The 27,981-nt window shown below is 41.2% G+C and overlaps 1 protein-coding gene across 1 annotated transcript; it reads right to left on the bottom strand.

The window, feature by feature from the left end:
- Positions 1-8: 8 nt before the first annotated feature.
- Noc3 (Nucleolar complex protein 3) lies at positions 9-27,039 on the bottom strand. The gene is made up of 15 exons (XM_045736945.2): positions 26,862-27,039; positions 25,056-25,311; positions 23,414-23,468; positions 22,854-23,020; positions 22,496-22,677; positions 21,624-21,777; positions 18,190-18,323; positions 15,897-16,088; positions 10,890-11,108; positions 9,121-9,302; positions 7,083-7,291; positions 6,386-6,567; positions 4,999-5,130; positions 2,316-2,413; positions 9-1,896 (listed from the first exon to the last, which is right to left on the bottom strand). The coding sequence occupies exons 1-15, from the start codon at positions 26,865-26,867 to the stop codon at positions 1,455-1,457; spliced, it is 2,610 nt and encodes an 869-aa protein (XP_045592901.1). The 5' UTR covers positions 26,868-27,039; the 3' UTR covers positions 9-1,454.
- Positions 27,040-27,981: the final 942 nt, after the last annotated feature.

The following is a 27,981-nucleotide window of genomic DNA, read 5'->3' as shown; positions in this document are numbered from 1 at the left end:
TGAAGATGATATTTATCCATTATTTATTAAAATTGCCATATGATTGTGAACTCTGCCTGTTATAAATAACATACATGTCTTGAGGGAAGGGAAACACAAATAATAAATTAATATACTCTATATATGACTTGGTAAGGGTCCAGGACTGAACAAAATGTCAAATTTTCAGCCATGTTATTGTAATTTACTCTGCATATTTATATACTTACTATGAAAACGGGAGAGAAGTATGGATATGAAGAAAGGTCGGTAAAGAGGTCAATGGAAATATTAAAGATGAACATGGGAGAAAGTCGAGAACAGAAAATTGAAAATATGTGATATGAAAACTTGGATAAAGTTTGATGGCTGGAATTGCCAAAAGTTTAAATCTGAATATCATAAACTTTGCTGCAGGTATTGATGAGATGTAATGTATTTAGAAATTATTAAATGCAGTGTATAGAAAGGAATGGAGCATGTGTAAAGAATTTACCAGAAGTGGGATGTTGTAATGAGTCAAGATTGTAAAAGAGCTGTGATTATACAGAGGAACCTTGGTACTCAAATGGTTCCCACCTCGAATAATTCAGCACCTGATCGCTGTGTTTGTGCTCATTTGCTCAACACTCAAACGTAAACACTCTCAATAGCCGAGTCAGTTTCCCAGTAAAAATTGCCGTTGAGTACACAACACAACCAAACGTCTCGAGCTAAAGAACAGAAATGAAAATTGTTGCAAAGTTTTCTTTAAAAATATCCCCCCCTCCCTGAGAAAGCTGTGACAAACTGTGTTATAAATATTTTAAAACACAGGCAAAAGCAAATATCATTGGACAAGTCTTTTTTTTTTGTAAGAAAAGCATCCAGTGAGTCTCAAGAGAGAAATAGAAAAAGAAAAAGAGAAAGAACCCCAGAAGCACCTTTAAGTTTTAATGATTTTATGGTAAAATGTCAAATTTCTATATGGAGCACAAACATCATAAAATTACAAGATTGAGGAAAGTACCACGATAATTTGAGGAAAGGAACGGAACATTGAGGAAATGAGCATAGGAAGCAGGGATTGATTGATTAATTGTACACAAGATATAGTAGTGAACAAGGCTAGGTTGCAGCAAGTTGTGTAGTCGGTATATTGCTTGTATATGGCTCCCAAGGATCATTACACACCCAGTCTTCTCAAGAGGCAAGATGGTGCTGTGGATAACCAGCTGCATGATGACGCTGGTTCTTTGTCATGTTGTGTAGTGTGAAAGATATGGTACATAGATGGATACCATTTTCTGTTAACAACTCCCTTATTTTTTTTACATACCACATCCTATTTTCTTTTATACTGCTTCCTATTTTTGTTATAGTGTTTCCCTATTTCCTCCAATGTACAGATTGAGGTCACATACTGACGTTGACTGCAGATGCATCAGTGAAGCCACATTACTCCACCAAAGTGAGAATCGAGATGATAATGACGATTATGATGACTTAGATTCAGTTTTAAGGAGACTTAATGTGAAGTCTTCACCAAGTTTCTCTTCTGGCATTATTTGATCTGGAATTTGATCCATATTCATATTCAACAGCATTCCTTTAAAAAAATTGGCATTATCTAGCTCGGTAATCGAAGATACTTTTCCGAGAGATGAATTTGTTAAACAGAGTCCATTCTGTTTGGGATAACCGTTCATGCTGTCACACTGTGGAATTTTTGTATCTTTTGCCGAATCACACATCATTAGCACACTTTGAGTCTCCTGTGTCATATAGTTTGTAATCCAATGTTCACCTTTTATTCTTTTTGCAATCTTTTTCGTCTTGGTGTTTAACCTGTTAGACAAGTGTTGGCTTGGAGTTGGAACAGCAGGATTAAATCTCATTTCTGATGGGTCGTATCCCTCAAAAAGATCGTCCACTGATCTGTTGGAGAAAATGTGGTGGTAAACATTTCATTTATGCCATTACAAAAAAATCAAGTGTCAATCTTAATGAAATGTCTGTTTCTGGTGGGTCCCTAAGCCCAACCGTCCTACTGCCTAATATTTTGCATTTTTTTTAACAAAACTGCAATGTTAAAAATGCAACATAAGTAAAAATTACAGTACTTTAATATTGTCATTTTCTATGTCATGGCCGTGATAGGTTAGGTAGATTGCTTGGGTTCGTACATTTCTGGTTAGGCCAAACAGCTGCATTTGTTTGTAGAGTAGCAAATCAAGAGAACGGGATTTTGAGCTACCATGGAAAGCCCTCCCAGAAAAGTGAACAATTCAATAATTTCATAAAGTATTCCCTTTTAATAAACAGTTGTCTGAGGTAAACAAAGTCTGTGTGCATACCTTTTGGTAAGGGTGTAGGGTAAAGTCTTTTCACCCTGGAGAGGAGCTCCATGGAGTAGGTGCTCTGACATCTGGCGGACTGTGCTGTGGTAGTGGCGCTAGATTGAAACACGAGACATAACATGAGACATCAGCAGTACAAAATACAGGTGACAAACTAAATTTATAAAAAAAGTTATTTACCTCTCCTAGGCCTATATCAATTATAAAATACTCTTGATATATAATACACTAATTGTGAAGACCACTGTGCCATGGTTAAATTGCACATAAACACTTGCAATATATATATATTTCAGAATCAGTACTAATGTTGACTTAGGATGATGTCAACTCATGGGTCAGACTACCAAAAACAAATGACATGCTACCAAAAATCAATGCTAATAATCGTAAAACACAAGCATTTATCAAATTATTCTATTTATATACTGGATACATGGAAGACATGATATGAGAGACCAATGGAAAAGATCATTAATTTACCGAGTAGTTGATTGTTAGTTTGTCAAAATTATTTTATGCGAGAGGTTTTGAAATTCAGTGATTATAAGCTAGAAATTTTTTAACATTTATCTTCATTAAATGTACATTAAATGTACATTAAATGTAGAAATACATTTTAACAAACAATGAAAAAGTAAGCATAAGAGTGAAGCTTTAGAAACAAAGAATACCTTCAGGGATTCAAAGTAGTGAACAGAATCTTCAGGATGTGAACATGGAATCAAGAACATAAATCGAGATTTCAAGAGAACTCTTACAATCTCTTAAAAGCTAAAAGTAAGGTAATTAACAGGAGAAAGCAATAAGCCATTGTGACTATATAGCACTCAGAAGGGGCATGAAGAAAAGTATTTAGGATAGGACGGAGAAGCAGAATATGTAGTGTCTAACCATTTGGACAGTCGGAGATTGAATGCCCCCTGTAAGAAATAAGGCTCTCGCTCTACTGTCCAGTCCAAGTGGTACACATTATGCAGAGTAATAATTTAATGAGAGAAACCTCATATTCCATAAAAATGGGATTACTGGTAATGAATAACGATTCTTCGCGGCAGGGGATCGTATTCCAGGGACCATAGGATTAAGGACCTGCCCGAAACGCTACGCGTACTAGTGGCTGTACAAGAATGTAACAACTCTTGTATATATCTCAAAAAAAAAGAAGAAAAAAAAAAAAGAATACAAACTGATGCCTTATATACAGTTATAAATGATTAAAAATAGAAAAAATATCTTGGTATTGTCCCCTGTTGTCTGGGACAGTAAACATGTTCTTCGGCTCATGGTGTGTTCTAGGCCAACTATTGACCTTCCCCAGGATGCAGCTCACAACAACGGCCTAACTCCCAGGTTACTATTAACTGTCAGGTGAACAGATGCATTAGGTGAAAAGAAACATGCCCAACTATCCGTGTCCCATCTGGGTATCAAACTTGTGAACCTAGATTGTGAGACAAAGTCACACACACCACTGTACTGTATACTATTTTGTTCAAAAACATTCACTAAAAGCAGCTTCCTATGACACACAGAAATCACAGTAGCGTGATGCATCAAATGAACAAATCCACAAGGGCCGTGACGAGGGTTGGATCCTCTCGGACGTAGGTTCGAACCCTCGTCACGGCCCTTGTGGATTTGTTCAGCTTTCCATGAATTTCAAAATACCACATGCTGCAAGCTCTACATTAAATAGGTATACTTGTTCACGTCTTTGACCGTCACATGTATGTGTACACTCAAGGTCCTCTAGAGTGGGACCCGCTACCAGCAAGTGCTACATAGTGAAAAGTTCGCAGTAGGCCGAGAGATAATGTTTTGGATATAACTAACTGGTAAACGAAAGATAGGGGGAGAAGAGGGCTATAGCCATATAAATAACATTATAAAGAATGAAGCTAAACCAATAAGGCTGTGAAAAATAAGGCTCGAAGAGACTGATTAGTGACCAAGTATAGGTCTAGGGTCAGTTAAGTGGTACTGATGATAATAAAAGCAGTGAGGAAATCAGTACGAGCCAGGGAAAGGCTTCGAACCTATGCTCAGGGTACTCCCAAGAGCATAGGTTCCAAGAGCCTTAGACTTAGAGCAAAGGTTTGAATCCTCCTCATGACTCCTACTGATTTTCTCATTGACACATCACATTAATGAGATTTCTTTGTGTAATTGACAAGAAGCATAGGAGGTCTAATTCTTAGACTACAAGCCAGAGTGAATAAGAGACCTTGTGTGAAACCCTAAAGCTGAAGGTAAGGCTTCAGTGGAAGCCTCAGGAACCCAAGACAATTCATTTGAATACCAAGTTGCAATGCTTTTAACCATGTCGCGGTGTAGTGGTTTAAGGCATGTGCTTGGGAGTACCCAGAGCATAGGTTCGAATCCTTCTCATGTATCATTGAGAAAATCAGTAGAAGCTATCAAGTTAATGTGATTTCTTTAAGTAATAAAAGTAGTCAACACATTTTAATGAAAGTAGAGAGGACAATACGTAAGTAATTATCAAAAGGTGCCAAGCTGAGAAGACTAATATAGCACAGATGGATGACAGACTTGTTTACATATATACCGATGCAATATACCAGTGTTAGATTCATTTATAAATATACTGATGCAATAGAGGTCAATGTAGGACTGTTAGATTCATTTACAAATATAATGAAATTATTCCAAGATTTACCATCAATAAGTGCAGTTCCCAGAAAGCAGTTGCGGCAGCATTAGAATGCTCTGGTTCTTCTACCTCTGCCGAGAATATGCCACTAGTTCCCTCAGAATCGGTCTCCAGCAACGTTTCGGTGCTTGGGTGGTTCTGAAAGGCAATTTACAAACTATACAATTCTTATACAAAATGTGCACATTACTTCGGCCAGAAACTGGTTCAGCTTCACGCTTTTCCCCAGAATAAACTCCAACAATTATTCTGCCAGTAGCTCCCCAATACTACTGGATGAACACAAGTGAACAGCACATGGAAAATGTGCCCAGTTGTCCCATCATATGCAAGATTCAAACCCAGGTCCACTTATTTGGAGTATAACCAGAGTGGATTCCGTGAGTTGTTCTATTCCCCACGCCCGACTTGTCTTGTGATAACTTGATCTAAAAGCTATTGACCTACAGGCCCATATATCCATTACAACCCAGTTGGTTCAGCACTCGTCTTGCAAGTGCGCTTGAGATAATATATAAAATACATATTTGATACAATTATAACATGCTTTATACTTTGCTTTACTTATCTTGAATCATATAATATGGTGAAAAAAATTCAAATTAACCATGCCTATTAACACTTAGCAGCACAGCAAAAAGAAAATGGGGAGTCAAACATGGCTGAACTGACTCAATTGAAAGAAATGTGCATGAATAAGTAAACACATCATAAAATTCAACAGAAACCCCAAATATTTTGCTTCAGAAATCACATTAAATTACAGTACCTGCATTTGACCAAGCTCTCACAAGTCAAAGGGCAGGTTTGGGGAGTAGAAGAACTTCCAGAACCCCCCATAATAGTAAACAAGTGACTGTTTACTGTTAGCTGCCAGGGATTTATACAATACAACCAAAACACAACCAAATATGTTTTCCCTTCCTAAATTTTTAACTTTAAATCTCCCCTTAAATGTCTTTAATTTAAAGAAAAAAATTATGTTTTAATTCCAGCTCATCTTCCACTAAGCCCATCACATTTTACAAAATGCCTGTTTTTACTCATGTGAAATTCTGCTCTTTTATTTGAAAGAAAACACACTAATCCTTTAGCCCTCCTTAACAAAATTCTATTCTTTAGCCATATCAATCTGTGATGCAGCTCATACTTCAAGTCACATTCTTTCCTATGATCATCGCTCAGTATTCTACCACTACATATATTATCTTTACATCTGTAATAATGGAACACTTGCGGCTTGCACATTTTCTTTCACATATAACTAGTAGCTACTTTAAGCATTTGACCTGCAGATATCTGGTATCTTATGGTGTTCCAAAAACTATAGGGCACCTTCCCATGTGAACTGCTAAGCAACGTCAAGTGGACTTCAAAACTAAAACAAACTCACCAATAATATGCTACGGAGAATGGCAAGGGAGGCAATGGTACCACTGTGGAGGAGTGTAAGGCTGAGAGTGGCCAGGCGTTTGGCGAAGGCTTGTACTCGCACGATGCTCACTCGTTTACGCCGCTCCACAAGCATCTGCTTCACGGACTCGAGGGCAGACAAGACATCATCGTGGTTTGTACCTGAAAAAGATTATACATTTTATTCCCATTGTTGGGAACAAGAAGCCTGTTTATATAATAATTCCCATTGTCAGGGACAGGAAGCAGGATTACCCACTAGTACAAGTAAGCCATGGCCTAGGATCCCACTAGTACCAGGGGCCCCACTAGTACCAGGGGGGCCCCACTAGTACCAGGGGGCCCCACTAGTACTAGGGGAAAGGTGCTAGTGGCCCACTAGGCAAAGTGTCACCTGTGAGGGGGCCAGGTTCAGGCTCTGGTTCCTGGTAGGCTAAACACAACTCCATGGATGATGTGACCTAGTAGTTCATAAGTCATCTCAGCGAGATAGCTTCAGGAAGCCCCATGGGTCCCTCCCCCCCCACCTCCCTTAGAAATTCTGTCTAATAATAAGGATTTCTTAAATACATGACATATTAGTTAATTAAAAAGTCTTAAGTAAAAATGCTGTTTAACAATAGACTCTTACACATGACACACATTCTAACCCAAAAATGAAAGCACAGAATACTAACCTGCACTCAAGTTGAACATATTGGCGTACAAGTATTTGTAGAATCTGTGGGGGTCGAGGGTGAGCACCTCCCCCTGGCCCGAGAGGATGGTAAACACCACTTGGATGCAGTGAAGAGACTCGCGAAACTTCAAGCTACCTTCTGCCATAAGCACACCCAGAACGTTGAGCAAATCCGCAAAGAATTCTATGTTTATCAAGTGTGCAAATCTGGCAAAGAACAACTTTTGTAATTCAATTCGTCCCCTCTGCTTTGCTATATATATATAGTTGATTTTTGCCTTTAAAATTAATGCATTCAGTTGAAGGGATTGAATTATTTTGCATGTTTTTACTTATGCATAATATCCTGAAGCAGTGTTCAGTGTTCAGAATACAATGCTTGTGAACATGAATGCTTGTGAACATGCTTGTGAACAATTCTGCATTTTCATCTAATAAAATGATTAAGAAGGAATCGAGTTTGGTTAAATTTAATTGTATAAACTTTGGTGGTGTTATGGCTGTGCTACAAAGTACAAAATAGGTATATGTATTTCTGCTTAATGTCTGTATGTAGCTACACATAGGAGTGATTCTTATAACCATAATGCACAGCCATGATACCCAGGTACAGTATAAACAGAAGAAATATAGTTAGGATAGCAGAGATGGTCAATATGAAAAGTATTTAGGATATTAAATGATGGATGAAATAAGGAATAACATTGATATGGGAAAATGTGAAGTACATAATTCCGTGACTCCTATGACTAAGAAATGTGCCCAAAATGGCATAATCATGTGGAGTGAAAGGATAATTAGTGCTAAAAAAACCAGCGTTGAATGTAATGAAACGCCATTTTCTGGTTGAGCCCCAGAGGCTCCTTGAAGCTATCTGAACTGATATGTGCTATATTAGTTTGGGGTCATCAGTCATAGGAGTTCTTTTTGCCTACCAGGGACCACAAACCAGAACCTGGATGTGTCAAACAGGGGTCCTGGCTGCCAGGTGACATCCCGGGCCCTCTACGGCCTTGTGATGTTTTGGGGAGCCTGTTACAGCCGTCGATTTCTACTTTGCCTTGAGACCTGCAGTGCTGCCGCATCCCGAGTAAGTCCATTTTTTTTTACCTATTTGTGAATAGTTAGCTTCAGGGAGCCTACGGGGCTTCCCACAGAAAACCAGCGTTGAATGTAATGAAATGCCATTTACTGGGCGAGACCTGGAGGCTCCCTGACACCCTCCCTCCAGTCGATGGCCTTCATTGTTAAAAAACTTGGGTGGTGTGCTGCCAGCTCACCCGAGCCGGTTCCCCCTTCTCACCGATGGGCATAGGGGGAAGGGGGGGGGGGGCACATAAAGCGCAGAAGTGCTAGTTGGATGACATGATGCTTGTTTATTTTCTACCTTCTTCCTGCGGGAGTTCTTTTGTTCTTTTCGGACGTAGGATGTGGTCCAGACTGTGATCTGTTATGTTTCCCCTATCTTTCTGGGGTGCCTTCTCCTGTTGATGGCAATTATGACATACTTTAAATGTAAAATGCTCATAGGCCATTGCTCCCTGCGCCTCTCTGAGGAGGCCAGGTTCTGGCTCGTGGTCCCCAGTAGGCAAAGGGACTCCTGTGACTCATGACCCCAAACTAATATAGCACATGTCAGTTCAGATAGCTTCAGGGAGCCGATGGGGCTCCCCACAGAAAATGTGTATATAAGTGAGTTCTAAGACAGCGGGAGAGAGACAAGTGGACAGATATAACGAGCAAGTCGACAAATCATGAAAAGAAGCATTAAACAGGACTGAATGGCATAAGTTTATTTGAAGAGAATACGTGAATGGCAATTCTTGTGGTAATTCATGTGAAATAGTTTACATCTAATACACAAAGGAATGAAATATTACCGTGGATATTTACAAGATTACAGCGGTATAAATTTCCCATGGAAGGCAACATGAGAAGTTGAACGACATTACATATGCCAAGCATCATTCCCTCTTTTTCCATGCTAGCCACACTAAAAAAGTAAGAAGATTACTAGCGATCGCTGCTGTACTTACTTGGCAAGACCTTCCAGGACAACTCCCATGAGCTTGTTATTGGGTCGTCTCTTTAGTACGTGGATAAACAAGCCAAACACCAACTGGATGACACTTGTGTGATGTGTTTTGCGTACTGTTGTGGCCCTCTCTTTGTGTATGATTTTCATTTGTTCCTCCAACTTTCTCTTTTTACGGAAAGCCTGGAGAAAAAACAACCAACAGAATGTTTACATCAAATAATGAATGAACAATTTGTCACCTTCCTGCAAGAAGTGCTGGACCAAATGGGTTGAAGTGGGTATGTTGACCAGTTGGCCACTCCAAGTAATTATCTGTTAGACCCACTCCAAGTATTTGTCTGTTGGACCCAATCCAAGTAAATGTCTGTTGAACCAAGTTATCGTAAGTCAATCCTGGACCCAGGCAGGGCTTGTGGGAATAGGAGAACTCCTAGAACCCACACATGGTGAAAATGAAAATGATGAGACAAGAGCTCTGTATTTAAATATACCATAAGGGGAAGGCAATTACAAGAAACACACTATGAGAAAAAGAGCTGGGAGTAGATAGACATAATCCCAACACTAAAACCAAAAGCTCACGTAAACAGGATATCATCAGCAGCATGTGAGAAGTTAGCAAACGTAAGAATGAGAAAATGAGGTTCCGTGATGAGGATTTCCTCATTTATACATCACATTAGTGTGATTACTCTCTGTGCAAACATAAAAATGTTATTAAAGAGTCTAAACAAGGTGGCATTTCAAGTAAATACACACTGCCTATGTGAGACCATTACTTGAATATACGGCTCCAGCATACCTTATGAAGCATAAACAGAAACGTGAAAATTGAGAGGATTGCCGCCAGATTAGTACCAGAAACAAGAAGCCTCAGCTGTGAGGAACTCAACCTTACAACCTTAGAGGAGGGAACAGAGGGAATATGATAACTATAAACAAGATCTAGGGGATAGTTAAAGTGGATAAAGGAAGCCTGTTTAAATTAAAAAGAGGTAGGTCAAGGGGGGCATTGGTGGAAGCTGGAAATGCAATTGAGTCAAAGAGATGTAAGGAAGTTCTCATTCCCTGTACAGGTGGTAGCAAAGTGGAATGCATTGAAGAGGTTGTTAAAGCCAATTCCATCCACAACTTGGAAAAGAAATATGATGACAATGATAATACTGAGATGGGTAATTAGTGTGCCAGGTATAAACAGCTAGGAGACAGCGCTCACTCTCCTCAAGTCACTGATAGATAAGCACTGATAGGGAAGCAGGTATGACCCAGGTATTCTCCCTAAAATAAAATCCAACCATGCCTATTAGACAGTACTGATAACAGTCAGGCAAGACAACCCTGTAAACAGTAATTTCCAGTTGTACACTACTGTACATTACTTTGGCTGTCCACTACTTCAACTCTCATCACCTTTAATTATCAACTTCACTATTGTTCCAATACAGCATTAAATATTTTTTTCATATAAATCAAACTATCGAACGTGAAGCTACCTTTTGGCAAACTATTTAAGGTGTCGTTTACTTTACCACACAATCTAAGGTGATACCTGAAACATACCTGGAGAGGGTTTGGGGAGTTTTTCCTACTCCCTGAGCCCGGCCAGGCACGACTGGCCATGATGATGCTAACTTTTACCAAACACTAATATAATGAATATAATGATTGGTAAGATTACTCTTACCAATCTCTTTAATATGATGCTAACCTTTACCAAACTATCTAATTTAACACTAATTTTTACCAGTACAAAATAATATAACTAACCTTTGCATCCTTATTAGACTTCGTGTGCCGATTTCTGTCAACAAGTTTTTTGATGAGCTTCTCTTTATGCGTTAATTTCCGCTTGGCGGTGAGCTTGGCTTCAATTTCATTATCCAAGCTCACTGTATCCTTGATTCTTAGCCCTAGAAGCACCTTTAAAACCTCTGGTCGAACTCGGAATGCTCTCCTGCGTACATACTGATCTATCCGCTGCACCACCTAAGGGACAGAAATAAGTACATATAGTATTGTATTTAACCCTTAAACAGCTCCAATTTTTCTATCTGTAATTACCACGTGTGCTCGAATCTACCAATATCTTTTTTTCTTTTTACATTAGTTTTGTGAACTATTTTCTGGGTAAGTCTCTTGTGGCTCTCTGAAGCCACTATCTCTGATAGTGAACCATTTACTAGGTCACATCACTTGCAGCATTCCGAAGTTACTGGAGACCAGCCCCTTCACAGAGGCTTGGGGAGCGGTGCCATTCATTTACAGTATTTATGCCAGTGATGGGAAAGCAATCAAAAAGTCAGCAAGTGAAAACAAACCATTACTGGCTTCAATGGAGACCGCAGATTTGAAAACCGCCGAAAGAACTCCCCCAACTATGTAAACAGATCCAAGCACCTGGACTGTCTGGGTCTCGAACTGTGAACCCCACGCGTGTGAGGCCAATCCTCAATCAACTCTATCAAAAACGGTAAGGAACTTGTCCAGGTTCTTTCCTGTTTCCACGGAGTGGACCACCAATGCTGCCTCCTTCCTGAGGTTTTGTGAGATGTTCAGGCTCCTGGACCTCTTCATATCTTGAGGTTATCTTGAGGTTATCTTGAGATGATTTCGGGGCTTTTTTAGTGTCCCCGTGGCCCGGTCCTCGACCAGGCCTCCACCCCCAGGAAGCAGCCCGTGACAGCTGACTAACTCCCAGGTACCTATTTACTGCTAGGTAACAGGGGCATTCAGGGTGAAAGAAACTTTGCCCATTTGTTTCTGCCTCGTGCGGAAATCGAACCCGCGCCACAGAATTACGAGTCCTGCGCGCTATCCACCAGGCTACAAGGCCCCACATCGACATGGTCTCAGAGCTTTCCATTGTATGTTGAACCATTCGCCAATCACAAGGCCCTCAGAGTGGATGCCTTTCGGTGGCCTGGTTGAGGAGGGGGTTCCTATACCTCTCATCCTTCCAGTCTGGCTGTTGCTCCAGGCCCTGACCAGGTTCAAGTCCTATCAGGGGAGGGGTTTCTTTCTGGATCACTGGTGGTTGGCTCAATCTTGGTTTCAGATGCTGCTTCCTTGGTGTTTGAGCTCAGGCATTTTTTCCTGGGCCTCCGCCTCTTTTAGAGAGTTGGCCCAGGGACATATTTCACTGGTTCTGCCTACTCCTTGTTCTTCGCATCTGATATTTCTGAAGCATGTCTATGGAGCCGGTCAGAGCCGGTCGGCCGAGCGGACAGCTCACTGGATTTGTGATCCTTTGGTCCCGGGTTCGATCCCAGGCGCCGGCGAGAAACAATGGGCAAAGTTTCTTTCACCCTATGCCCCTGTTACCTAGCATTAAAATAGGTACCTGGGTGTTAGTCAGCTGTCACAGGCTGCTTCCTGGGGGTGGAGGCCTGGTCGAGGACCGGGCTGCGGGGACACTAAAGCCCCGAAATCATCTCAAGATAACCTCAAGATAAGATGGTGATCAGGTGAATGTTGATGGTGTCCAACCTGCAGTCTCCATCACAGCAACATTGTGAGGTTTCATGGATCTCCTTTTGCTACTTCCTGTCTCTTTGTCATTGTTCTTCGGTTTCTGAGTGTGCAGTGCTCTTTTTTTTCTGTCCTAGTATTTTCTTGCTTGGCATCTTGTGCCATCTACTGTCGCCTCGTATCATGCGGCACTGGCGGAGCCGCTGTCATTCGGGGTCGATACGCTTTTGGCTCCGTTTCACAAGCTGTCTTGTGTGTTGTTTTACCTCCAGCCTGCTCAGTCTCTAGACAATGTTTTTTCATTTTTTCTTTTCTTTGGTTTAGAGTGTCCCCTTTGGTCTGTGCTTATTTCTTTAAATCTTTGTTTTTGGTTTCCTTAGCTTCCAGTTGTTGGGTGGATGAGGGTTGTTCTTTTCTCCGGCAACAGGGTTTTGTTTTTCTGACCCTATTGGGCGGTCTGTTCGTCTGAGAGTAGTTCCTTCTTTTCTGGCAAAGAATGAATCCGGTTTCCTTCTGGAGGGGTCTTACGGTCTTTGATGTTTGGTTGGTTTGCTCAAGGGTGCATCATGTGTTGTGTCCGGTGGCGGCTCTTCATTGCCACCTATGTGCAATCGATTCTACCTTGGTGGATCCCATGTGGGTCGATTCTGTTGCCTTGACACCCTGTTCCAAGGCTGGTTTTTCTCCGGTCGTCCACAGTGTTATTAAATCTAGCCAGCCTGCAGTCTACCTTTGCACATGTGGTGTTTGGACATATGCCACTCTCTCGGCAGTGTTTACGGACACGTCCTGGGCTAATATTCATGTGTGGAGGTTTGGAGGCATGGTGTCTCATTTCATGTGCCTGGGGCCCTGGCGTCCTTGTGTGGCTTTCGGTTGTCTCTCTCATGAAAGTGTGTCTTCTTCATCCTGGCTCTTGTGGTGTTTCCTCCTCCCTGGTGTGTTCCCACCTGTTTTCCCTTCTCCATGGGTGGTTAGCTTCTGGGAGCCTTAAGGAGCTCCCTTCAGAAAATCAGCATTGAATGTAATGAAGTGCTAATTTCTGGGTAAGCCCCGTTGGCTTCCTGACACCTTGCCCCTCTACAGGTTGTCAGAGAGTTTGGTTACATCTAACTGTACCATAGAACTGAGTGGAGTAGCTGGCTGATTGTGGGCTGCCTCCCTCCTTTTCCCAAACGAGTGGCGGGAACGAATGAGCTCATGCTGGAGAAATTTTGATAATTTGTTTACATTGTTGGGGGAGTTCTTTTGGCAGTACTAGACATTGTGGTTTCTAATGAAGCCAGCAGTGGCTTGTTTTTGCCTCACTGACTTGATTTGAAGCACTGGTTGCTTCAAATTAACCACAGACAACCCAGTCAGTGGTTGTCTCAATGACTGGGGAAGCACTGCTTGCTTCCCCAGTGGTGGCATAAATAACTACATGCCACTGCTCCCTGTGCCTCTGTGAGGCGTCTAGGTTCTGGTACTGGTCCCTGTTAGGCCAATAGAACTCGGCAGCTGATGCGACCTAGTAGACAGTACACACACAGTGATAGTAGCTTCAAGGAGCCACTGGGACTCGTCAGAAACTGGCATTTCATTACACTGAATGCTGTTTTGTTTTTTTTGTCATGTGTACTCCGATGCAGGACTTTTAATTAGCTGATCCATTTCAAGGTTAATTAAATTTCACAACTTAATAAAAAATTTCTAACTGACAAACAAATTCTAATGCTGCTTGATATCTTCTGAACACAACTCAAAATTATATTTATTGCCTATCAATTTGTATTATTATATCAAAATGTATATTACTATCATAGAAAAATTTATTGTTGATCCATAATGCACCGTGGGAGCCGGTGGCTGAGCGGTGGGTGCGGTTGCTGAGCAGACAGAACACTCCTGTGGTCCCGGGTTCGATCCCAGGCGCCGGCAAGAAACAATGGGCAGAGTTTCTTTCACCCCTGATGCTCCTGTTACCTATCAGTAAATAGGTACCTGGGAGTTAGTCAGCTGTCACGGGCTGCTTCCTGGGGGTGGAGGCCTGGTCAAGGACCGGGCCGCGGGGACACTAAGCCCCGAAATCATCTCAAGATAATGTGCATTAATATTAATACAGTGAACCAATGCTCAAAAGAAGCTTGGCCTACAGAGGGCCAGATGCAGCGAAACAATAATGTTCTAGTGTGGCCGTAAGTTTGATCACAAGAGTCAATAATGGACATCTCTTAGAGGAATGAGTTCGGGCATTCAATGGACTGAATTTGGGGCCAAATCTAGTACAAACAAATCGATAAAATATTTAAATATAAATATTTTCTTCAAGAGGTTTTTGAAGTCAAATGTTTTACAAGGAACAACGAACAATGAATGCTTCAGAGCTTCAGATGCACTTCACTGTACTGTACTTCAGATGCAGTGTTCGGATCTACTGTAATCAGTCCATTTGAGCAGCAGCAACACCACACTGTATTTGGTGAACTGTTTGAACATTGAAATTGAAATAAGTTTTTGAGATATAAATACACACAAAGGGACGAGGCAGCTCAAGCTAGTCTCACCCCGTTCAGTACTACGGTACGTGTTCGTACATTTACACGCATCCCAAACAATCAACATATTACTGAACATTCTGCTAGCTAAACATATATAATACTACCTGTTCACAGGCAATATTGATTGTTGTCAAGAAGCTCTGTATAAGCATCTTGCATAAAACCTAAATAATTAACCTACCATACATCCTTATTAATTACCCCACTAAAATGCACATTAATATTTTAGTCATGCAACTGTAATTTTCTAACCTCCATGTCATACTTAAAAAAATACAGATTAATACATTACCTCCTACAAAATGTGATGCTTCCAAGAGCATACAGTATTGCCCTACACTGTCTTTTGTTTGGCCTAAAATGGTCTGATTGCAGCCAAACAAACTATTATTAGCAGTCTCCGTGGTGTAGTGGTAAGACACTCGCCTGGCGTTCCGCGAGCGCTATGTCATGGGTTCGTATCCTGGCCGGGGAGGATTTACTGGGCGCAATTCCTTAACTGTAGCCTCTGTTTAACACAACAGTAAAATGTGTACTTGGATGAAAAAACGATTCTTCGCGGCAGGGAATCGTATTCCAGGGACCCTTAGGATTAAGGACTTGCCCGAAACGCTACGCGTACTAGTGGCTCTACAAGAATGTAACAACTCTTGTATATATCTATAAAAAAAAAAAAAAAAAAAAAAAAAAAAAAAAAAAAAATATTTTATTTCTCAACAATGATATAAGTACCTGAAAAATACACAAAATAATAAAGGTGACTAACTTCAAAAGAGAGGCGGCCATCTTTATCTGCCTTGAAAAGCTTGGTAAGGTACGAGAAGACCAACGAGCAAGTATCGTCATCGTGATGATTGAGGAAGGGAACGAGAGCTTGCATGATGTTGGTCGTGTAGTTGAAGTGGCTGTGTTTTGTCAGCAGCTCCCCCAGACACCGCAGTGCTACCAGTCCCATTTGCTGACAAAGAACAAAATAAAAATATGCATACAGACAGAAAAATGTGTGCGAACAGAAAAAAAAAATCAGTGTAGATTGTAATGAAACGTCAATTTCTGGGTGAGCCTCGGTGGCACACTGAAGCTACTATCACTAATAGTGTACCACTAATAGGTCACATCAGCCATGGAGTTCTATCACTTACCTTGAAGTTATCTTGAGATTATCTTGAGATGATTTCGGGGCTGTAGTGTCCCCGCGGCCCGGTCCTCGACCAGGCCTCCACCCCCAGGAAGCAGCTCATAGCAGCTGTCTAACTCCCAGGTACCTATTTACTGCTAGGTAACAGGGACATCAGGCAGAAAGAAACATTTTGCCCATTTGTCTCCACCTCCACCGGGGATCGAACCCAGAACCTCAGGACTACGAATCCGAAGCGCTGTCCACCCGGCTGACAGGCTACCAGAGAGCAGATGCAAAACCTGGCCCCCTAGGGAGGGCCTAGGGGGCCAGGGAGCCGGTCGGCCGAGCGGACAGCACGCTGGACTTGTGATCCTGTGTTCCCGGGTTTGATCCCGGGCGCCGGCGAGAATCAATGGACAGAGTTTCTTTCACCCTATGCCCCTGTTACCTAGCAGTAAAATAGGTACCTGGGTGTTAGTCAGCTGTCACGGGCTGCTTCCTGGGGGTGGAGGCCTGGTCGAGGACTGGGCCGCGGGGACACTACAGCCCCGAAATCATCTCAAGATAACCTCCTCAACAGAGGCACAGGGAGCAGAAACTTATCTATACAGTATTTATTTATGTAATCATTGGAGAAGCAGCCAGGAAGTCAGCAAGTCAAAACACACCATTGCTGTCTTCAATATAGACCATAGCCTCAAAAACAACAGAAAGAACTCTCCCAACTATGTAACCCAAACAATTTAAATCTCTCCAAACTAGCGCAAGCTCGTTTGCTCCACCTCCCACACTTGTGGATGAGGGAGGCAGCCCACAGTCAGCGGGCTACTCCACCCTCAGTTCTATGGTAGATACAACCAAACTCCCAACGAACTGGAGGGATGGAGGGTGTCAGGGAGCCACGGGAGCTCACCTAGAAATTGGTGTTTCATTACATTCAATGCTGGTTTCTGGGGGGAGCCTCTTGTGGCTCAATGAAGCTAACTACCCACTGAGAAGAAAAACAAATGGGAACTCCTTCCCTCTAACAAGTGGCAAGACGGGGTGAAAGAGCTTGAACTAGCATGAAGATTTTTATTGTTTGTTTACATAGTTGGAGGGAGTTCTTTCGGAGATTTTTAAGCCTGTTCTCTATTGAAGCCAGCAGTGGCTTATTTTGGCTCGATAACTTTCTGGTTGTTCTCTCGGTGGTTACATACTGTACATACATACATACATGTATAAATGTAACTGCTCCTTGTGCCAGGTTTTGGCTCAGGTCTCTGGCAGGTGACAGAACTCCACGGCTGATGCGGCCAAGTAGTGGTACCCTGTCAGTGATAGTGGCTTCAGGGAGTCACAAGGGGTGGCTCTCCCCAGTAATATAGTTAAGTATCAATATGATAAGCCAAGGAGAATGTATGCTGTAAACCTTGGCACCTGTATAAATAAAATCTATGCTTAGCAAAAGTAAGAGCAATTTCATTTCTCAGAGCCCATTTTTTGCCAGTTACCAAATTTAGCATGCTTAAGCTACTTGCTAGATATAAACAATTTGAAAGCAATTTTATTACTTTTAATAATAATTTAATCATTCAGTTTGTTAGGGATAGGAAACCTGGGTATATATATTATTTAGGCTTGTATTAAGGTCCTCCTAAGGTCAAACTACTCATCTTCCTCAGGATGCAACCCCACAAGCTGGCTAACAGAGGCATTAGGTGAAAGGAAACTCACCCAGTCATTTCTGTCAATCTCCAGGCAGGGCTGAAACAGACGAGCACGTCACATTTTACCTAATGCCTCTGTTCGCCTAGCAGTAATAAGGAACTGGGAGTTAGGCAAATTACTGTGGGGTTGCATCCTAAGGAAGGTCAGTAGTTGGCCTAGGGGGGCACCTGGATAAGCCTAAGTACAGGCTTCCTGTCTCCCTGCAACGGGAATTGTTACAATGATGTACCTTGAGAGATGGATTAGTTTCCTTCATCTTCTTCTTGTCATTACTTAACATACTCTCCAAACCCTTAAGATAGATCTGGTAGGCTGACAACATGTGGTTTTCATAAAAGTACAACTTCTTAGTCTCTTTCTTCACTGAAATGTAAAAAAAAAAAAAAGTGTGTATTAAAGTAAGTAATTATCCAGTGAATGCACCAAGCCAGAAGACTACCGAGTGGTATCTATGTTGTGGGAAAATGGGTATCAACTTGGGTATACTAGTAATAATGTACTTTAGGTTAGATTCAAAGCTACATATTAAAACTGGAAATACTGTACCACAATGTATGCAGGTATTACATGAACTCGGCATAATTTAAAAGGCAGCAACACTTTTTGAGTAAATAAGTATGATAGAATCTTTGGCTTTAAGGCCAGTAATTGATGCCATTCCCAGCTACACAATTTTGCTGAAATTTCAAATAAGAATTTCTGATATATTTAACATCAAACCTTTCACAGATTACTTTGTACATATATCTCACTGCTTCGATTAAGTTAAAAACAAAGAAAATATCTAAAGCACCAACATTGAATGTAATGAAATTACAATGTCTGGGGTGAGCCCCAGTGGCTCCATGAAGCTATACACCAAGGTGTATATTGGCATCTACCAGGTCACATCAGCTGTGAAGTTCTGAGGCCCACCGGGGACCAGAGCCAGAGGCTGACCACCCTCACTGGGGTGCAGGGCGCGGTGACATTTCCCCACCTCACTGGGGAAGGCATCCAGAAAGTCAGCAAGTTGAAACAAACTACTACTGGCTAAAAAAAAAAAAAAAAAAGGAAGAAGAAGAAGAAGAAGAAGAGACGGAAGCCTCAAAACTGGTTTAATGAACTCACCCAACAATGAAAACAAACAATTGGATCTCCCGAAACTAGCATGAGCTCGTTGGCCCCACCTGCCCCACTCATTTGGGGAGAAAAGGGGGGAAAGTACCACCATCTTCTAAAGTCTGAGTAATCAGTTTTGGAGCAGATGCACAAACTAAACTTACCTGTCAACCTAGAAGGGAGGGAGAGAGGATCAAGGAGACAGTGGGGCTCACCCATAAAGTGGCATTTCATCACATTCAACACTGGATTTCTGTGGGAAGGCCTTTGTGGCTCCCTGAAACTAACTCTCCATGGAGAAGGAAGAACACATGGAATCTTACCAGGGAGGAGGAAGAACCGCTAAAGTCAAGACAAAGAAGAGACCTCCAGACGACAGAGACGACCCAAGGCCACCGAGGCCCAGAACATTCATTAAATTTTGGGCTGCCAAAACCCTCTCATCCAAATATAAGCCTATAACATATACTATTAACGAACACAGCTGTGAGAGCTCCATACTTCAGAATATCGTGGGCACAAGGGAAGACTGCAAGCTGGATACTCATTAACACTGTGGATGACCCGAGAAACATGAGTCTTGGAACAGAGAACCCAGGAAACAGGATCCAAACACAAAGCATCCACTGAAGTAGAATTGGTGGCACAAATAGAATGGCAAAGAGCTCCCACTGGCCACGGTGCATGATGCACACCCGGCCTAACCAACCATCAATAAGTAATGGACGTCTCCAGAAGCCAACCGACTCATTCTTCACCAGGAAAAGAAGCCAGCTGCAAATGAACAAAATGCCCAATAGTGTGATATTAGTGATATGTGATATTAGATATTAGGTCAATCATTTTCTGCCTGTTTTATTCCCTCTTTTTATTGAGTGATAGCATCTCTGTTGTATTTAGTATATCATGGATACCACCAGTATCTAGGTTGTCGATAATAAATTTTTAGGGCCTGCAATAGTGTTTTTAGTACTGTACAATTCTTGATGAATATGGAATTCCAGGAATCAGAGCCTGGTAAAAAGTGCATAGACCCTGTGTATCTATGTCATAGCTTAGGTCTATGGCTACTTCAAAGTTCAGTGGGGTTAGGGTGACATCTGATATATGATTTGATGTTGGTAACACATTCGGTTATCAATCTTCAGTGTGTTTAGGGGCCCTCTGAAAATTGAATCGTACTGTATCCCAGAATATCATTTATGTCTTTGTTGTTATATGTGAAAGTTTCCTCTCCCTTGAGCAGGGGCCCAATACTAGATGAAGTAATTTTTGTAGGTTTTGCATTGGAGAAAAAGTATTTCAAATTCCTCTCTATTTCACTGATGGTCTTTTTCTCTATTTGCCTCTCCTGGATTTTAAAGATTTTTGTACATTTTAGTTCAATTGTTTTCATTTCTCTACATAGCCATCCTTGTCATTCTTGACATAATGTGGGGTGTTCAAGTTGTTTTGCAATTTGTTAAGACAGAGTTAAGATAGAGAAGAAACAAGTATAATAATAATAATAATAATAAATAAATAAATAAATAAATAAGACTCGACTCACCGTGGGCGAGGGCCACTACAAGCAACTCCCAAATACTCCAGAGAAGACAACTCTGGCAGCAATGCATGGGTTGTAGTAGAGAGCCCTCAGGAAAGGTAACCCTAAGCACATGCCGCTCCAAGCACTCAACTAGCCATGCTCATGCTACACAGCATTGTACAGGAAGGAAAAGCCATCAAGGACAAACACCAAACCTCTTAGCCGAACAGAGGAGGCTGCACAGAAAATAGGAGACCCAGGACCCACTATACAAGTGAAAGAATTGACATCTTCAGACCCCAGTAGGTGGTGAGCCTCCCCCTCCCCCCCTCCCCCACAAACGAGTGGGGGAAGGTGGGGTGAATAAGCTCATGATAGTTTTGAAAGAGTTGTGAAAGATTCAATAGTTTGTTTGCATAGTTGGGGTTATTAATTAGGCAGGTTTTGAGGCTTTGGCTATCTCTTCTGAACACAGCAGTGGTTTGTTTTGACTCGCTGACTTTCTGGTTGCCTTGTTCGGTGAGTTAGCAAAATGTCACTGCTCGCTGCTCCTCTGTGAAAGGGCCAGGTTCTGGCTGTGGTACCTGGTAGGCCTCAAAAACTCTACGACTGATATGACCGGGTAGATGGGAAGCATCTTAAGTGTATAGCATCAGAGAACCTCAAGGGGCACAGCTCTAGGGCATAAAACTGGGAATACAAATGAGATCTCTGAAGGTAGGTGAAACAAACCCAAAAAGAAAAAGTTACCCGATAAGCTAAAATTTCATCAGGAGGGTCAGAAGAGCCACATAGGGAGGGCAAACCCCACAGAATTCAGGGCTGTAGGTGTCATCAACCCAACAGGTAACATGGTGGAGGCAGAATGAATAATTGTTGGCCCATGGCACAGACCTGGGAGAACTACAGAGGCTGTCCACCATTATCTGTGTCAGTGACAAAGACAAAGCTGACTTCATAGCCCAGGGGGCACTGGAGGATCTGGCCCCCCCCCAGCCCCCCCAGCTACAACATGCAGCAACATCACGACTCACATTTTTCCTCCAAGTTATGAGTCTGGATAGAGTATGAGGGAATGATATTGTTGAAAACTTCCAACAGGCTGAGGGCTGCGTACTTCTTGACGGTGATGGCAACATCTGGGTCCGACTCGTCCATGAAGTGCACTAAACTGGACAGACCCGACAACTGAAAATGTATATATATACTGTACTGTATATCAAATAACATGTTAAACTCAAAAATATTTAGCCATCAAGTTATCCAACCATCTCTCTCATTTAAAAAAAAGCCTACATACTGACGTGTTCAAAATGTGCCTGCACAACTCCCTAAGTTAATGCAGGCTAGAACATAAGAATATTGCAAAACGCAGAAGGTCTACTGGCCCATACTAATATTAATACTAATAGGAGGCAGCTCTTACTGGCCCATACGAGGCAGCTCCTATTGGCTCATTCAAGGTAGCTCTATTGGCCCATATAAGGCAGCTCCTATTGGCCTATATGGGGCAGCTCCTATTGGCCCATATGAGACAGCTTCTATTGGCCCAAATGAGGCAGCTCCTATTCACACACATACAAGGCAGCTATTTACATCCACCCAAACTCATCATATGTAAGTCTATGCTTGATACAATCCAGTGATCCCATGTCTTTTATGTCACTAAACCCACACGTGAGATGAAACTGACAATGTTTCAATCCATTCTCGTCCCTTATCAAGAGAGATACAGGGAGAGCTATAGAGATGGTGATATACTGTATAGAGAGATATATAGACACTGTATAAAGAAATACATAGACAAATATATACACACAGACACATGTACGCACATACCAATTAGCAATAAAAGTCATCCCGATAAACGTAAACCAAATATTAGGCCTGGAAGATTGGTACATACCCTCTCCTCTGGTTCCTCTATGAAGTTGGCGGCCAGGCAGCCGATCTTCACCTTTTTCTCTTCCAGCTTCTTCTGCCTCTCTACCAAAAATTCAACTGTGGACTTCTCTTTGGGTTCCTCTTCTGTTTCTTTTGTTTCCTCATCGCTTATTGCCGCCTCCTCCTCCTCTTCTTCGGACTCTTCTGTGAACATATTTGTTATAATCAGACATCAAAATTACAATGAAAGGTTGTCCTGATGATGATGAGCATGATGATAACAGTTAGAACAATAATATCGAAGATGAGTACTAACAGTCCAATAATGCACATTAAACTCTGCATCTGACACTTTAGTCCACCAAGCACCATACACCAACCTTTAATTTCCACGGATCTTGGGATAATGCCTTTGTCCGACTTAAATGGCAGAAGATGCTTCGTATTTTGGTTCTCAGGGTCTTTGTCAAAGCTTCGTTGTTCGTCGTCATATGCTTCGATGCCACTGTCTTCCTGCGTCTCTTTATGCTTCCTCTTGACACTTTGTCTGTAAGTAAAGTTTACAAATTACTGCAATGTGGCTTACAGAGACAGACATGAACACAACATTAAATTGCATTAAAATATAAAAAGCAAATACAGTACGTATATAGAATTGTAAAGAACAATTTTGCTGTTAATTTTAAATATGCAAATGAGAATATGAGAACATATTGAAATCATATGGTGGGTTCAAACTTGCACTCAATACATGTGCCAGAAGATTTAAAAAACACGGAATTCGATCTTGTTGTATAGTTCCCACACGTTCTTGTAAATCTATACTACAAGAGAGAATGTCCGCCTGTATATAGTAGTAATGCTCACCTAACCTGTACATAGGCTTAATGTTTATCGTAAACAGTAAAAATAATGATCTAGGCACAGGTGTGATACTCACTTATCCACCATGTATGAGAGATCTTCTGGGTCTATCATCTTCATCATTTCCTCTCCTGGAAGAAAATGTGTCTAAATGAGTTTTGCAAGCATTCAATACTTTTAGAAGTTTGCATAGAATATGATTTCAAAATTACAACCATTAAATGTTTCCTATGAGGTAAGGTAATCATCAGGAAAAAGTGGGAAGCCAATATGATTATAGAACACTTGGAAGGGATATGAGGATGGCATGAAGGACTGGTGCTCAATCACTTAGACCACTTGAGATTGGATGGCAACCCTGCAAGAAACGAGGCTGTCCCTCTACCGACTAGTCCAAGTGGGAGTGTTGATTTCCTGTGCACAACTCCAAAATGTTTCAGAGTTCACATAAACAACCTGGACACTAATATAAACACAACATGCATCCATTAAATCTATATTTACATTCTTCTGTGTAATAACCATCTGTCTTACATGAAGCCCGTCTTCCACAAAACACAAGAGCATAAGACTTACGAGTCATCGAAGTAGGCCCGTCGGCCCATTCTGCCGTGCCCAACCAAGTCCAGCTTCTTTTCTTTGAGTTTATATCTCTTTATATAACTCACGTCCCTAATACAATCTCAATTATTTGCATAACCCCCAACCCTTCTATATTCCCTGTGGCTTGTATAATCTAACAAGCTTACAACCTGCCTTACAACCCAGTGGCTTGTATAATCCCACTGAATCCTACTGGTTAGCTTGGTTTTTCAACTCAGAATCGGGGCTGGCCAGGTTTAATGCCAGGGCTGCCCATAAATGGTTGGACATGTTTCCTTACAACTAATGCCTCTGTTCAGCTAGCAGTAAATAGGTACATGGGAGTTGGTTAACTGTTGTGGGGTTACATCTGGGAGAAGATCAGTAGTTCAACCTTGGGGTTGAACCTCAATACAAACCTAAAGTGTATTTGTATGTATGTATGAATGTGTGTATATTATTTGTATATGTATATGATAATGAAAATCACACACCTAGGGAGGATGGAAAATTGGATAAGTGACATCGATGATCATGATGCTTTTATCTCAACACTAGATGCCTATCCCTTCCAAGGCTAACCTATTTACAACAGCCCAAAGCTTGGAGAGTATGACATCCTTCTGAAGACCATTCTAGGAGAAATTGTCAACCTTTCCCTCAATGACTGTCAGTGGAAACAAGCCACTCTTCCAGTCAGGCTCAGTGGCCTGGGTGTCTACTGCCACCCAAATTGCTGTCCCAGCCTTCATGTCTTCCTCCTTGACATCGAATGACCTAGTCAAGGAAATTCTACCAGATAACCTGGGGGAACTCGGTAGGAATACAGGACCCCACTACATGGCATGCAACACATAATGTGGTACCCTGGCAGACCCAGCACCCAGACCAACCCGGCTGAAAGCCAAGAAACAATACAGCGGGGATGACCTCATTGTAGACAAAGAAGCCGCAGCTTTGGTGGAGGCAAAAAAAAAAATTTGTGTAACAAAAAAATAGCGAATTTGTTCGGTTTGGACTTTCCAGGAAATAAATTTGTTGAAGTCAAAAGATCACCTAACTTGAAAAAGAGGAGGGGCCCATAAGATTGAGATTATCAAGTGTAAACAGTTATAAGCCGAGTGGTGTGGTCTTACCCGTCACCTCGCCTGAGAGAGGATAAACTTCTTCTCCAGCTTCATAAAGGTCCATCAGCTTGTTGATCCGCTTCCTCTCCTCGCGTTGCTCTGCATATTTTACCTGGTTTCTCTCTTTCTTCAACTGCTTCTTCTTCTTCTTTTGGGCGTCAGTGAGAATACCACGTTTGGCCATCTTGTTTTTGTGGATGTTTGAAGATTTGGCCAAAGATAGACCCTTTTTCTTGGCCTTTTTGGCCAATGTTCTGCCACGCTTCTGTAAAGATGGGAAAGTGTCATATCAAAGCTTAACGTCTCAACAGAAATTAAATAAGATCACCATCTATAGAAAAAAATTGTCCAAAGGGCAGCAAGCCTCCTTTGACTCATATACAAGCATAATCAAATAAAGTTTAACCAAACATAATTACAGTACTGTACTATAAATGTTTTCAAACATACTGTAATATCTAGTACCAAACAATACATTTAGCCTCTAATAAAATAGGAAGAAAATCCTGTGGTAGGATATATCTTGAGATGATTTCGGGGCTTTAGTGTCCCAACAGCCTGGTCCTCGACCAGGCCTCCACCCCCAGGAAGCAGCCCGTGACAGCTGACTAACACCCAGGTACCTATTTACTGCTAGGTAACAGGGGCATAGGGTGAAAGAAACTCTGCCCATAGTTTCTCGCCAGCGCCTGGGATCGAACCCGGGACCACAGGATCACAAGTCCAGTGTGCTGTCCGCTCGGCCGACCGGCTCCCAATGGTGGAAGCAGCAAGCAATCTTCTCTCCCTCAAACCTTCCGTACTTATAAGTGTGACGTCTATGTGGAAAGTAAGTCACAATAACATTGCTGATAATTAAGACACACATCCCACACGTGAAAAGAAAGGAAAGGTGACAACATTTCAGACCGTTTTGGACTTCTACTTCCACAGACTGTCATTTTACTAAATAACAATGAACATATTAAATGAAGGATATGAACACAGCATTTGATTAATACAGCACAAGCTAGCGAAAGACATACATGCAAAAATTAAAAGCATACAATACACCTTGTGGTAAATCACAACTGTACTCCATACAGTACTGTACTCTACACAGTACAGTACTGTACTTCATGGTCAACTTACATAAATGTGCAAATGACATGCTTTCCCATTCTGTCTTACAGAATTGTTTTCATAGCAATATTAAATGCCTATATTATTAATGAACATATCCATTATTACTTAATACAGAAAATCAAATTCATTAGGCTCATTTCTTCCTAAAGTGTGTAAATAAAACATCAAAAGCCATAAAACCTGACTATCACTTCATCGTTACCCAGACAATGCAACGCAGACATTTTGTAATGATAACAGTGCCAACTGTAATGAAATTAGTGCACTGTATTAGGGAAAAAGGTGCCATTACCAGACACTTTAGAAAGTTGTCGATGTTGACAGCCGACTGAAAAACAGTTATATTAAGTTTATTGCAAACTTATAGTATGAATCAAAAGAAGAAACTTTAAGCGAACATATTGCAGTCATACGACAGAATCGAACCCGCATACCCAAACTTCTCAGGCACAGGCACTACCAACTGGACCATGATGGGCTAAAGAGTATCTCAACCAATACTTGACTTACAAGGACCTTGTGTAAACATTATTTAATATCAGACACGCTGAACCTGCCAACATCACACACCTTGGTGACATTTATTACTGCCATTTTAGTTGGCAGCCAAATTTAGCTTGCCGAACCATCCAAAAGTTGGATGGTTTAAGATTATGAAAACGATTTGATTTTACGAGCACAAATACTTACCGCCATGCTGCTCGTGTCTTAACCAAACTTGTTTGTGTTCCTGAAAGTCTTCTTTCGTCTACTCGACCACTAGGAGAGTCCAATTATACAATCCCGCCTGTAAATAGCAAGCGCCAGAAGCATATGGGTAACACCGCACGATCTCACGTGCTCTCCAATGTAGGACTTGGTTTGTATTGTTTTTCCTAGGCATTGAGGAGAGAAACTAATGACGTCATGAAAACGTCACTAGTTTCCATTTCATTTTATAACATGTGTATGCCAGTTTATATAATTAATATTAAGAAAACCTTAAATTTTCTTATTTATATAATTCTCCGACTATATTATTTTTGTATTTTTAATAATAATAATTCAATAATAAGAAACAAATTTTGATGACGTCATTCTTAACTCCTACTAGCGCTTAGGAAATAAGGATCACTGAACCTTACCTTTTTACAACGAGCATGCTTATAAATATTTACTAAAATAAGACACCCTCAATATAAACGTTCATACAATATAAAATTAATGTAGATAAGATTCTAATTATTAATGTAATTACGTTTAGAATTGTATTATTGTTTGATTAATATATAGGACAGGAACAGAAGTGACATAATTATTTAGAACATAAATGAGGAATTTACACATTTTAAATTATATAGGTTTGGTGTTAACTATTATTATTTTAAAAAATATATATTTTTTAGTTTAGTTCATTTATTATGTGCCCAAGTACTTGGGCTGGACGGTAAAGCGACGGTCTCGCTTAATGCAGGTCGGCGTTCAATCTCCGACTGTCCAAGAGGTTGGGCACCATTCCATCCCCACCGTCCCATCCCAATTCCCTATCCTGACCCCTTTCAAGTATAATAATAATAATAATAATATATAATAGTCGTAATGGCTTGGCGCTTTTTCCTGATAATTCTCTCCCTGACTCATTTATTATAGTATCATCATTTATAGTATAATTTATTATAGTATCATCATTTATAGTATAATTTATTATAGCATTATTGGACCTATCCTAGGTCCAATAATTACAATTAATATATCTTTCCGTACAACTAGTTACACTTAATCACTTCCCAACCTGCTAGATGTTGGTCAGTTTGGCAAGGTGAGGAGAAAG

The sequence above is a fragment of the Procambarus clarkii genome, chromosome 18 (genome assembly GCF_040958095.1).
Source record: "Procambarus clarkii isolate CNS0578487 chromosome 18, FALCON_Pclarkii_2.0, whole genome shotgun sequence".
Classification (NCBI taxonomy): domain Eukaryota; kingdom Metazoa; phylum Arthropoda; class Malacostraca; order Decapoda; family Cambaridae; genus Procambarus; species Procambarus clarkii.
Note: the sequence above shows the minus strand (reverse complement) of the source record. Positions and strands in the feature narration are given on the sequence as shown.